Consider the following 12,499-nt stretch of genomic DNA (forward strand, 5'->3'; position numbering starts at 1 on the left):
CATATATTTTTTTCAGTTTTCTCACTCTCTTATTTTAAAAGTTAGAGGGGGGGGGACACTCATTTTTCCACTTTGGAAGCGTCTAACTTTCAAACGATTGATTTTGACGAAAAGTGGTTTTAGAAACCTTAATGTCTTTTTTAAAGATCTATCCATAGACACCCATCACGGATATGTTAGCTGAAAAAATTTTTTTTTGAATCAGTTCCATGTATGGAGTGCCCCCTTTAATTTTTAAATTTATTCATTTTTATTCAAAATTCGAATAGCGGTTATCGAAATACACCATCCTACAAAGTTTCAACTATGTAGGCCTAACAGTTTCGGAAATAAACGGCTGTGACATACGGACGGACGGACAGACGGACAGACGGACAGACGGACAGACGGACAGACAGACAGACAGACATGACGAATCTATAAGGGTTCCGTTTTTTGCCATTTGGCTACGGAACCCTAAAAATCATGTTTTCTACACTCTTTGTAATTAGCTACCTACCAAATAAAACTTACCTACTAGTAACATAAATATCGTTTCCTACAGATTATCTACGTGTTTTAGTTTTACTTGTAGTTAGCCCGCCTGCAATGGGCATGGTCTTCCTATCTATTCCCAGTTCACAAGGTATGCCATATAAAACTTGACGCAGAAACAATAGTGTGCTATGGTGACTACAACTTTACTGATTCTAAGTATACTTTTAACTCGAAACGATGTAAACCCGTACCTTATATGTAAGTAGATAGGTATTTTGACTGCACGGTTGTCTCTCTTTGTTTGTTCCACAAATTGTTGTTCGGGTCTGGGTGTCATCTATATGTGAAGTTGTAGGTATGTTTGTTAACTCACCCACGATACAGGAGAAAATCCTAATGTGAAAGAACGTTTTTTAAAAAATAAATGAAAGAAAGAAGACGAAAAATGTACACCTATTGATCTTCGTAGACTCTACGGAGTACTACTAATACGTACATATTACATAATTAAACGAAGTACCAATAAAGCTAGATAGATAGTTACCTATGAACATTTAAAAGTACGAAGTATACTACACAGATCGAGTATCAAAATGTACATAACCACTTTCTAAGAAAACATTAATTATTATATTTAATGTAGCTTATACCTGTCTGTCTAAAAGCAACTACCTACACATACTAAGTACACTGTCTAGGATAGTCTCCCTACATATACATATGTATACTTACATATGTATACAGGTTTAAACCAAGACCTAGGTATTCGTCCCAAAAATGTAATCTGTAGTATGAATAATAATGAACAGGTAAACTTCGACATGACCTATCTGAACTTTGATAAGTTCATTCATCTGTTCACAAAACACAAAAGCAATAATGAAAGGATAAACATTTTCATCTTTTTCTTTGATAAATCAGTGCTTTTCTTTAAAAGCGAAAGCAAATAAATGTGTTCGTTCGATTTGTTTTAGTATACTTACCCTCTGTTGGGTGTAAGTATCAATAGGTCTTAAATAAATAATCAGAAACAAGGGCGGAAGGGCCTAAGTACGGGACATTAACAAGGGTCCAGTCCAATTTTCGTCCTGTCCACGTTGATATATTGAGGGCCGATGTGAAGCCGTGGCCCACCGCGCCGGCTGACGACACAACTCATTTACTTTTTTCACCAGATACCGAACACAATAATTGCATTGCGATATGTACCAAAGTCAAACTACCAACTTGGTTTTAGATATTTTTTTATAATAATATATATTTGAAATGATAATACACTTCAGAAACTAATAGCATTAGTTAACTACCGTCATTAAACGTATAAACATTTAGGTAACTAAGAAACCCCCAGTGTTTGAAAAGGAAAAAATCATCTACACAAAATTTCAGTCTCTGCAAGCCAACAAGTTACGGAGGTTAGCGGTACTGACTGAGCTTTAAAAATTCAGTATGTACCCATCCGCCACGCTTGCATTTTTCGAGAGTACTAAAGTCTGCTTCGTTTATATTAAAGACCCTCTATCTATTCGTTTTATCCACCCCGAAATATGCTTTCACTCTCGCAGCCTCTTCATCCCGTAAAAGAAGCGACTCCTAGACACTAAGACGCATCGCTCGCCTTTCAACTGAAAAAGCGTAGCCGTTTTAGTGACATCGTATGTTAATAGCTGTAAGTTTTATCACAACTTACGTAAGCCCTGAGTGTTAGGACCATACTTTACATAATAGGTACACTTTTTTATCTCTAATTACAAACGTATAGATACTGTACTATCAATTATTATGGTACTTTGTTTGCCCCTTCATTGTATATAAAGTTAAAGTACTTAGGTAGTAGTGCACTGAACGCAACATCAAAACTAAATTAAAGTAAGTACGTACATAACATTTTGATATAAGCCCTAACCTGCTAGAACTTTTAATATCATTAAAAGTTTTATTTAAATAATCATGTATCTATAATTATACACGTATGTAATACTATAAAATAAAGGGCATTGCCTAAACCTTGTGCCTTTCTTTGTTCTGGTGGCAGTCTATAATATATGACCGATATTGCTTTAAATGGCAGTACGAACGAAATTGTCTGGGTTCATATATTGAAGCCACGTGTTTTTTTGCCTCGACGCCTTTGCAGTGACGTCGAACCATGGACGGGTATCACCAAAAATGCTACGTCCGAGAATGGAATGGGGTAGTATTCCATTCCCTAACGCAATATCCCCGTTTCGGAATCCGCACAAGCTTTTGGGTCATCAGAAGCAAATAGGCCGCCAAAATAGGATGCAAAAATGATCGAATCCCATCTCTCTCCTATATCCCATGACCAATTGACCATGTATCGCCAAAGTCGTCAAAGAGCGGGGAGTGTGTGGACACAGATTTTACTAAACAATAAATCTATCGACCTAACCTATATATATATAATATATAAATATATATAATATATAAATATATATAATATATAAATATATATAATATATAAATATTATTAAAAGTGATGGGACTGACACCGAAGAGGTCGAAGGTCTAAGCAGTTGGTAGTGTGCGTATCGACATCGGACGTCCTTGTGGCCTCCTGGACCAGCTAGGTCAAGTTATGCGTTAAAGCACGCTTACGCAACTCCCTTCCAGCACGGTTAGAGTACTGGTACGAGAACAACCACTCCTGGTGAGAGGCGTTAACGTCCGCCAGTAACACCAACTGGCCCGGAGGGTACCATTCCCGAGCCGCATCCGCCGCCACACCCAAGTATTGTGCTAACCTGATTGTTTACAAATCTCCGCTGTGCGACCGATAGACACAGGCATAATGATTTTTTACCATGGCCATGTTTACCAGTATCCAAAAGCACTTCCTAAACAAATTAGATTTTTTAAGTTGCCATAGGGGACGCTTACAAACATACAATAATTTCAAATACATATGACAACCAGACCCGATACCTACAAAGTGGAACCAGCTACACATTTCGGGACAGCCGGTTGCCTAGCCACGGCGCCAACAGGGCAGTCACACAAATTATAATAGCAATTTTTCAGACAGATAAATCTTCCTCAAATTAATTCAAAATCAAAACGCATTTATCTCGCAATAAAATTATGATAAAATAGCAACACTGAATTTGACGTTTGTTAATACCATAGACCTGAGTGTTTATCTTTTTAATAAGTTTTAATCTATGACTTTAAGTTTGTAAATGTCCTGCTTGTTGAACGGTGAATAATAATGTTTTGTTGGAGATAACTCCTTAAATGTGTTATTTTTAATCCTAAATTATATTTTGTTACTTAAACAGTTTAAGATTTTAGAAGTATATTTTATATTTACTTTCAAGTTACAATGGAAAATAGTGGTACTTGGCCTTATCTAAGGTGCTGTAAAAATCTGAAATCAGAATTTTCATATCTATCTAAAATACCTATAACAGCAGATGGTGTAAGTATAATAATGTTAACTCTTCATTATTTTAACATATATTACATATATTTTAACAAGATTGTCTATATACATATATAGATACATCCTAAGGGGTAAGCACCTGATTATAATGACTTCCATATAACAGGGGTTAAATCTTACTATATCATTCATGAATTATTGGTTCCATGCTCAAAAGTTATGTGTGTGTGTTATTGTACTATAAAATGTATAAAGATTATTTAATAATCTAGTAATACATAGGTACCTTTTAATATTACATCTTTTTATAGTCTAACTTGTTACCAACATGGGGATAAACTACCACACCAAGCATCATTTCAAATTCCCAACAACCCAACTAATAATTATCTCATTATTGTAGTTCACTCTTGGACGTAATGTGGCAAATACTGTAATAGTGCCATTCCTCTCTATCTCAAGAAACCACTGCAAATTTATTAAAGGTGATAATAATAAATGGATTCTACAAGATTTAAGCACATTTGGTGTTTCAATCAATGGTGTGACAGTAGGCAAGGGTTGTCAGAAAACATTGGCTCATAACGATGTTATATGTTTAGAACCTACTAATGAATTTGTATACTACTTTGTGTATCCACCACGAGACAATGAAAACTATGAGACACCTAGTAAGCGTATTAAAATGGAGGATGCCCATAACAACAAAATTATCGATGATGTAAAAATGAAGTTCGAAGAGTCACAAACATTTGAATTAAAGCATATAGAAGAAAAGATACAAAATGCCAAACAAATGCAAAATACATCAATGATCTTAAAAGAACAATTACAAACAGACATGAACAGAAAAATACATCAACTACAAAGTGAGTTTGCATTACAAATACAAAATTTAAAAGGAAAAAATGATGAAGTTGAAGAGCAAAAGATTAAACTCATAGAAGAAAGGGATATGCAGTTAGCTACAATCAAACAAGCCACGGAACAAAAAATTTGTGAACTCATGGTAAGTTAAAGTACTCATGTATTGTTAGGTTTAGGTTAAAAAAGAGAACATTAGTAATAGCTTATCATAATATGTTCAATTTACAGGAACAAATTCAGAAACACAATGAAACTGAATCAGAATTACTACGAGAAAACAATTTACTTAAAGAAAAACTCACGAAAGAACGAAAAGAGTTCTTGTCAGAGTTAAATAGAGAAAATACTTCGAAACAAGAAATGTTAGAAAAACTAAAAGCAAAATTACGTGAACAAGAAGATCTCCAGTTGAGAGAACGACAAAACTTTGTAAATATGCTTCAGAAGGAAACGGAACAGCTGAGATTAGCTAAGGAAAAGGTATAAACACACTTAATTTTTAATTATTTATTGATAAAGAAGAAAATAATATTTCTCAAATACTACAAAATCATCAGTTACCAATAAGTAATATTTCTCTTGATCAGTGGCAAACTTTAAATCAGTTGTCCCACCTTTTTGTTGATTATGGAGCATTTTTAACATTTTTGTTAGGCCAGGGACCATTGTTACTGTTACTTTTTTCATGTGGAAAATCTTAGTGTGGGACATTAGGATTTTCTACAGAATCATGACGTTCATTCTCATAAAAATTGTGAGTTTTTTGGTATTGAAATCAATTAATCTTAGAGATGACATAAATGTTATTTGAGCTTTAACCATGGTATTTTTGTAAGGTGTTGGCTTGTGGATCTTTCTTAATTTACATACTATATTTTGCCTTTTGCCAGTGGTCCCACTGTTGGTCCACAGACCACCAGTTGGAAACCATTGTTCTAATTCATAAATATTCATACCAAAAGTGTTATAAAATACTTAACATATACAACTTATGATCATAATTGACAGGAGATGAAAGAGTTAGAAGAGCAGAGAAAACAAAGAGAAAATGAGTTGAAGGAAGAATTAAATAATATAAAGAAAAATCTGGAGGATAAAATACAACAAACAGAACAAGAAAAATTAAAAGCTGAACAATTACTTAATGAGCAAATGGAAAATATGAAGAAACTTAATGATGTAGAACAAATAAAAATGAAAGAATTGGTAATGTACTAAAAATTACTTATTTGTAGAAGTTTCCTTGCACCAAAGTTTACTTCAAATTATTAATCTACAATGAATTTACATGAAATTATGGTTATTTGGGTTGTTTATTTAGTGCATAGTTTTGTGGTTGGGTGTGCATATTATTTATGCACACTCATAATATTGTTTTGTTGGACAAAGGTGATATGTCCATGGTGCTTAACTTAAGTTTACAGGAATGATTGTCTAATAGGTTACCAAGGACAGTCCTCCAACCTTCACAAATTTTTGCTAATTTCAAATCTGATCCAACCATACTTTATGTTTTAGATGAAAGAAAGAGAAGAACTACAAAAGAAATATAATGAAGCTCAATCTACTGCTGAAAAATCCCTTGAAGAATTAAAGGTAAATAAATATACTTAATCCATACTTTATAAACATCGGCCTTACTTATAAAAATCTACTAATCAACAGCTAAACAACTAATTAACTAATAAACTCATTAACTCCTTAATTATCAATTAACTTTTTCTTACTTATAAATACTGTTTACATGTCACTTAACTAAGCAATGGTTAATTAACGTTTTTATTTTATACGCTGCCAATACCAAACGTAAAGCTGCATTGTGATGGTAAAATTCCTGTTATCCAGGATATTATTATGTTATTCCTGTTACCCCTCCAGTGGCAAACTATATCACAGATCTTCAAATCTGCATTACACACCATTTGAGTATTAATAGAATAGTGTCCTTTACGGTTTATATAGTACTGACCAACATCTCCTCCAACTTTTTTTATTTTAATATGGGTGCAATCTATTGCACCGGTAATATGGGGAAACCCACAAATTGTTTCAAATTTCCGAATAGTTTCAGTCTCTTCTTTTAAATTTGAAGGCATTTTAATATAAATGGAACTTTTCGAAGCCAATGCAATAGCAACTCTTTTAGCAGTTCTTGATAAAGTCTGTTGGCTCATGCCATAAATTTCCGCACAGTCTTCTTGAATCTCATGGCGGCCCCAGTATCTTATAGCTGCCATTACTTGCAACTCCACAGGTATACTGCCGCCCCAACTATCCATGGACAAGTCGTTTGTTAAGATATTTATAATTTTTACCATATTTCCTTTACTGAATCTGTAGCGATGCTTGAAGTCGCTTTCACTCAATTCCTCCATTGGGTTCGATCTTGAATTATATATTTTTACTCTCCTTCTTGAACCAATATTCCTGAAATTTCTTATTTCTTCTATCTCGTCACGGTATGTGCGTAATTCATTAACGTCATCAAATATATCCATTTTTTAATATTTATCCACTTCACTTTCCTAAGGAGCGGAACAAAGCCCAGCAAACAGAATTCAATTCAATGCGAAGTTTGCATGTGGTGTTATTGTTGAAATATACCACAGCTGTGACTTTTACGAATTTCGGACGCCATTTTGGTAATTAAGGTCTTTAAACAAGGGTTCGACACTGATTAAGTTGACAGCTATTTAAGCAGTCGCTAAGACATTAGTTAGCGTTAATCATCGTTTATGAGTTAAAATATTTTTTAATAAGTAGTTTAACTGTGTCTAAACTTTAATGATCGTTTATAAGTAAGGCCGAATATTATAAATAGGACAGTTTGTTTGTTTATCCTTTCTTTACATCGCAATGAAGCGAGTTTCTAACATGATTGGATTATTGGAGTGACAGAGGCTACTTTTTGTCTCACCCCCACTTTTCTAACATGGGGCATGGATGTTTGTATGGAACATTAAATGAAAGCTAAAAGTTGGTATGTGGACTATTTTTGTGACTAACAAAAATAGTCATTGTGCATCATTTTTTTTTTATTATTTAATTTGCCCCCAACCCGCTAAATAACTGTGGGTGGAAAACTAGTTACATATAAATTATATTTTCGTCACCAATTTGTAACCTATCTTATTAAGATTATGTTATAGAGTAACTTAAACAGTATTATTTTACTACATTCTTATGTAACAACAGATGCGAGTGACAGAGAGAGAAAATGAACTGGCCGCTATAGCTGCAGATCGCATTCAGAAGCAGGTGGAAATGTCCAGTGCAGTCATCAATACATTGCAAGAACAACTCGAAAAGGTATCAACAAAAGTATCATTGTAATCAAACCAGATAATCACAACTTTGCTTCTACTTAAACTTAGTTATGATTGTCTTTTCGTCTTTGCTTTAGTTAATCAATTAATTAATATTACCAATTATAAAACTTTATTATCATTGCTGGCACTAGGTCAGCAGCGAACTAAGAAAAATCAGTACTGTACAGCCTCTTATTTACTTACCTAGTGATTGTAAAATAATATTATGCTATTATTCATTTTTAAATATTGTTTTTGTGGAATTTTCCAGGTCAAAAATCAACTTCAAACAGTGGAAAGTGAAAGGAACACAATATTAGAAACCATTGCTGGTCCGTGTAAGGCCATTGTACAGTCATCGAAAGACACGGTGCTTACAGAAATGGGTGAGCTGATGGAGAGTGAACTGCAGTGCAGTATATGTAACGAACTATTTGTCCAAGCCACCACACTTAACTGCTCACATACATTTTGCAAGTATTGCATTTCTGTATGGAAAAAAAAGAAGCGAGATTGTCCTGTATGCAGGTAACTATTTATGCCTGTTAATCGAATGTACACAAATATTGGTACAAAATGCTATATTTCCATGGAAACATCCTCTCGTAGTGTTCTCCTAGTTCCTGGTCACTTAGGTGTAGTAGAAGTAACAAATCCTAAGGAACCAAATTCCACCAGTCTAGGGTCAGTAGTTTCGGCCCCTACTTTTATTATCAGTCACTTAATTACCTATCACGAAAATACACATATATATATTAAAATATGTCCTATTTTATTAATTAAAATTTCAGAGCATCAATCACATCGGAATGCAGGAGTCTAGTTTTGGATTCCTTCATAGACAAGATGGTACAAAGCCTTAGCGAGGAAATGAAACAAAAAAGGAAAGATATCTTGAAGGACAGAAAAGGTTTGAAAATACTTTTATTTACAATAAAGAAAAACTATATTTCGAGCTTTTTTTCTTATTTTCATGCTGCTGCTGTCATGCCAAACGGTATACAATTCAATTAATAATCACATGTCGCACAACAGTACCTGCAGTTGAGGTTAATCATCAAAGTATGTAGTAGTTCCACTGATAGTCTCAATTCATAGAAGAAATATCCAAGTGCAACAGCACTTAATGGCAATGCAGCTTCATATTCATGAAATCACAACAATGTAGTTAGTACTACTTTTACGACAATTTCTTAGGTCGCCACCAGTATACATAGTATCCAAATCGCACTGTCGCCTCAACAACATTAACCGCGTACATTCCTAAGCAGAGTTAAACTATTAGTGTAAGAACGTCAAACTAATGGGGTAGTTATTGTGACATGATGACGTGAATAGCTTTATGAAGCTGTATTGGTTACAGAACTCGAGTCGGAACAGGCCCGGCAGTCCAACGCTAACACCAGGCGGTATGCACACACGCTACTATATTATTTATACAAACTTTTATTACATAGTGTTATCTCAAAATCTTAAGGTGCGTTCACACCAAACGATCAAAAACTGAGATGTGCTGTCTGGTCTGTTCTTTTTAATTTATTGATATAATCTTGGATTAAATAAACATGAAACCTGGCTGTATTTTCGTTTGGTCTGGACACGATGGAACAGAACGGAACAGTCAATTGAAAACGTTACTACAGTAGAATTACAAGAATAAGACAATTATTGATAATTTTTGTTATCTCCGTATTTAGCGCAACTTGATGTTATTTATATCGTGTGCAATCCTAGAGCAGTGTAAACCCATTATCTCTTGTTCAGTCGTCTTGAAAGGTTCCAAAGAACTTGATGTAAATCTAAGAGACTGTTTCAAACTTAGATCTCGTAATCATAATTCTGATTATAATAATTGTATTTCATGCAACATATTGTGTCTGCAGTTTCCCTTATCCTTGTCTAGTGTCTACCTCTGTTACAGCCACCTACCATAAATGTCACTTCAATCCTTAGGTAATTAAAAATGTGAATTATTTTCAGAGGAAATAGCAGCAGCTATAGCTCGGCAGACGACGAAGAGTACGACTCCGAATTCGCGGAGAGCGAGGAGGAACCAGAGGAGGAGTAAGTTCGCAATCATACTGCTATTTGTAAGATTATAATTAGCCGACAGCTAGTCTGTTATGGTCCATAGGTAACATAACGTTGACTTATGGACTATAACAACTTTTAATGCGGTACAATAGGTACCAACCAAATGTGCTACCTACATTCAGGCCGTGAGCCAGATACAAATTGCCGGAGATAGTGCAAAACCATGTATTAGAAATGGAAAATTATTGTAGACAATTTTTTATTTTTGAAATGGGATCTGACTCTTTTGGTTAGCCGAATAAAAAATTGACTACGTTTATTATATGCGCGGTATTAATCGCGTGCGTTTTAGAGAATTCATTATTTTAAATTGATCATACAAAGTGGTTAAAATGAATTCACTAAGTCTGAGCTCAAGCTAAAAACCGCATATGGAAGAAACATTATTGGCTCAAGAATACAAATTGTGGCTCAGGTGCTTAGTGGCACCGTAAGAGAAAACTATTTCTGGACGTTCAGCTTTTTGTTATTTGTGACCTATTTCTAAAAATATGTCAATAATTATTTTAGAGAACCAAAATTGCGTATTAATTCTTTACATGTTTACAGCTACCTCAACTACGACGATGACGGCGAATACGGTAATGAATGGAACACCGACAGTGACGACAGTAGACTTGACAGTGACGACGCCGATGGTGGTCGAGGTACGTAAATACTAAACTTCAATTAGGCTACAATTTATAGTAAATAATTTTATTAGAGATCCCTTATTGTTCCGTATAACAAAGTATTGAAGTAGGAGTGAGTACAGATAAATAATTTGGACACGAAGTCACATAGAATTCAAGACATTGTTATAAATATTTTAATAAACAAATATAATTTTGCAGTCGGAGGTAACCGTAGTAACAGAAGAATCGCGGAGACAGTAGAAGGACTGCCCAACGCTTACTACGGCGGCTACGGACGATGCTACAAGTGCGGCGCTCGCGGCCACTGGGCGCCCGGTTGTCCCTTTAGGTAAAAGCCTAAGTCCGGCCAGCGTGTCTGTTCAGACAAATGAAATGTACTGTCAACTCTCTGTCAACAAAGGATATTGTAATTATTATAAATCCATACATTTTTTCATCTAATATTATTGTGTCATTAACTGCTTTAGTTATGTAATCATCGCAGTAATGTTCGTTTAAAATTGCAATAGTAATAGTAATTTTAAATACACTGTACCGCCTGTTATAGTTGCTATCTGTTATTTTTACTTTTGCGTAAATGTAATAATGTGATACATATTATATGAGTATTCATATGTACATAAAGACCGAATTATATGCAGTATCTGTTACCATGGCTTGGCATAATCTCTAGCACTATTTCTACAGAAACATGTTAAGAATGAGTTAAAATGTGCTTTTGTATCTTCGCAGCAGACGAACCAAGTATTGCCTAACTTTCTACACAAAAATCAGTTTATTCCATTTCCATTGCTGAGGACAAACCACACATTGTATATTCACATATTCCTTGTATCAGTAGAAACCTTGCAATAAGAGTATTTTCAATTACATTTTGCATAAATTGGAAAGTTCATAAAACAAAAATATTTATTTATTGCATATAACGCGGTCTTAAGTTGCCTACGCAGCGTCTGGAATCTGTGTAGTTGTGTAGTTCATTTTGATGTGGAAAGTTTGTTTGTGCGGGTAGGTACAACACGCCATGTACCAATCTACATATGTATCTTTATTCCTTGTTGTAAAATATTTTTCGTCGTGTTGACCTATATATATATGTATTATGTAGTAGATATTATCGGAAATCTGTGATAAAAATTACAACTAATGCAAAATAAAAATGTGACGCAGATTTTTTTTCGTTACGTTTTATCTCCGTTAATTCTATAATTTTATTGCTTACATTACGAAAATTTGAAGAATTTTTTTTAAGTATGGCAAATAAAATGTTAATTTTATACCTTCCTATATATTTTAATAGATTGGTGGAATAACATTTTTGAAATGTACCTATCTGTAAAGAATCTGATGGATAATATTCACGTGTTTGAATGTTCTAAAATGGATAATTGAAGCGTTTATTAAATCAAATTTAACATTTTTATTGTTTTATTTTCATCCGTATTTTACGTAAATGTGTCTTCCTTTATCGAATGGAGTAATAATAGTTTATTATATACTTTGTGCTCTCTTTGGGAGGCGGAGAGAAGTAAACAATTACTAACAGAACTCTTTTGCCAAGGTCACGCACACCCTATTCCTCATTCAGTATACATAAACATATATTGTCTTTACGGGAGGGGAAGATGATTTTGTTACTTTTTTCCTAGGACCTCTAGATTTTAAGATTCTGCCAGACTTCTTTTCTTTAGCTCTCCTGCACACGATGCCGCCGA

General features: G+C 34.2%; 1 protein-coding gene across 2 annotated transcripts; it reads left to right on the top strand.

Annotated features, from left to right (window-relative positions):
• Window positions 1–3,666: 3,666 nt before the first annotated feature.
• On the top strand, window positions 3,667–12,203 carry LOC118265325 (E3 ubiquitin-protein ligase rnf8-A). 2 transcript variants are annotated; one of them, XM_035578140.2, is made up of 12 exons: window positions 3,679–3,916; window positions 4,284–4,889; window positions 4,976–5,227; window positions 5,756–5,953; window positions 6,266–6,343; window positions 7,943–8,056; window positions 8,327–8,583; window positions 8,847–8,965; window positions 9,419–9,464; window positions 10,036–10,119; window positions 10,699–10,796; window positions 10,983–12,203. In XM_035578140.2, exons 1-12 carry the CDS (start codon window positions 3,821–3,823, stop codon window positions 11,114–11,116), a joined length of 2,082 nt encoding a protein of 693 aa, XP_035434033.2. In that variant the 5' UTR covers window positions 3,679–3,820; the 3' UTR covers window positions 11,117–12,203. The 2 variants fall into 2 exon arrangements, with proteins under 2 accessions (XP_035434034.2, XP_035434033.2); XM_035578141.2 differs by lacking the exon at window positions 9,419–9,464 and having other exon boundaries at window positions 3,667–3,916.
• Window positions 12,204–12,499: the final 296 nt, after the last annotated feature.

This window comes from Spodoptera frugiperda, chromosome 28 (assembly GCF_023101765.2).
Source record: "Spodoptera frugiperda isolate SF20-4 chromosome 28, AGI-APGP_CSIRO_Sfru_2.0, whole genome shotgun sequence".
Classification (NCBI taxonomy): domain Eukaryota; kingdom Metazoa; phylum Arthropoda; class Insecta; order Lepidoptera; family Noctuidae; genus Spodoptera; species Spodoptera frugiperda.

Coding starts and splice junctions, on each gene's coding strand:
- LOC118265325 (XM_035578140.2), top strand. CDS start 3,821: ATGGAAAATAGTGGTACTTGGCCTTATCTAAGGTGCTGTAAAAATCTG. Junction 5,954..6,265: donor AAATAAAAATGAAAGAATTG/GTAATGTACTAA, acceptor TTTATGTTTTAG/ATGAAAGAAAGAGAAGAACT. Junction 8,057..8,326: donor TGCAAGAACAACTCGAAAAG/GTATCAACAAAA, acceptor GGAATTTTCCAG/GTCAAAAATCAACTTCAAAC.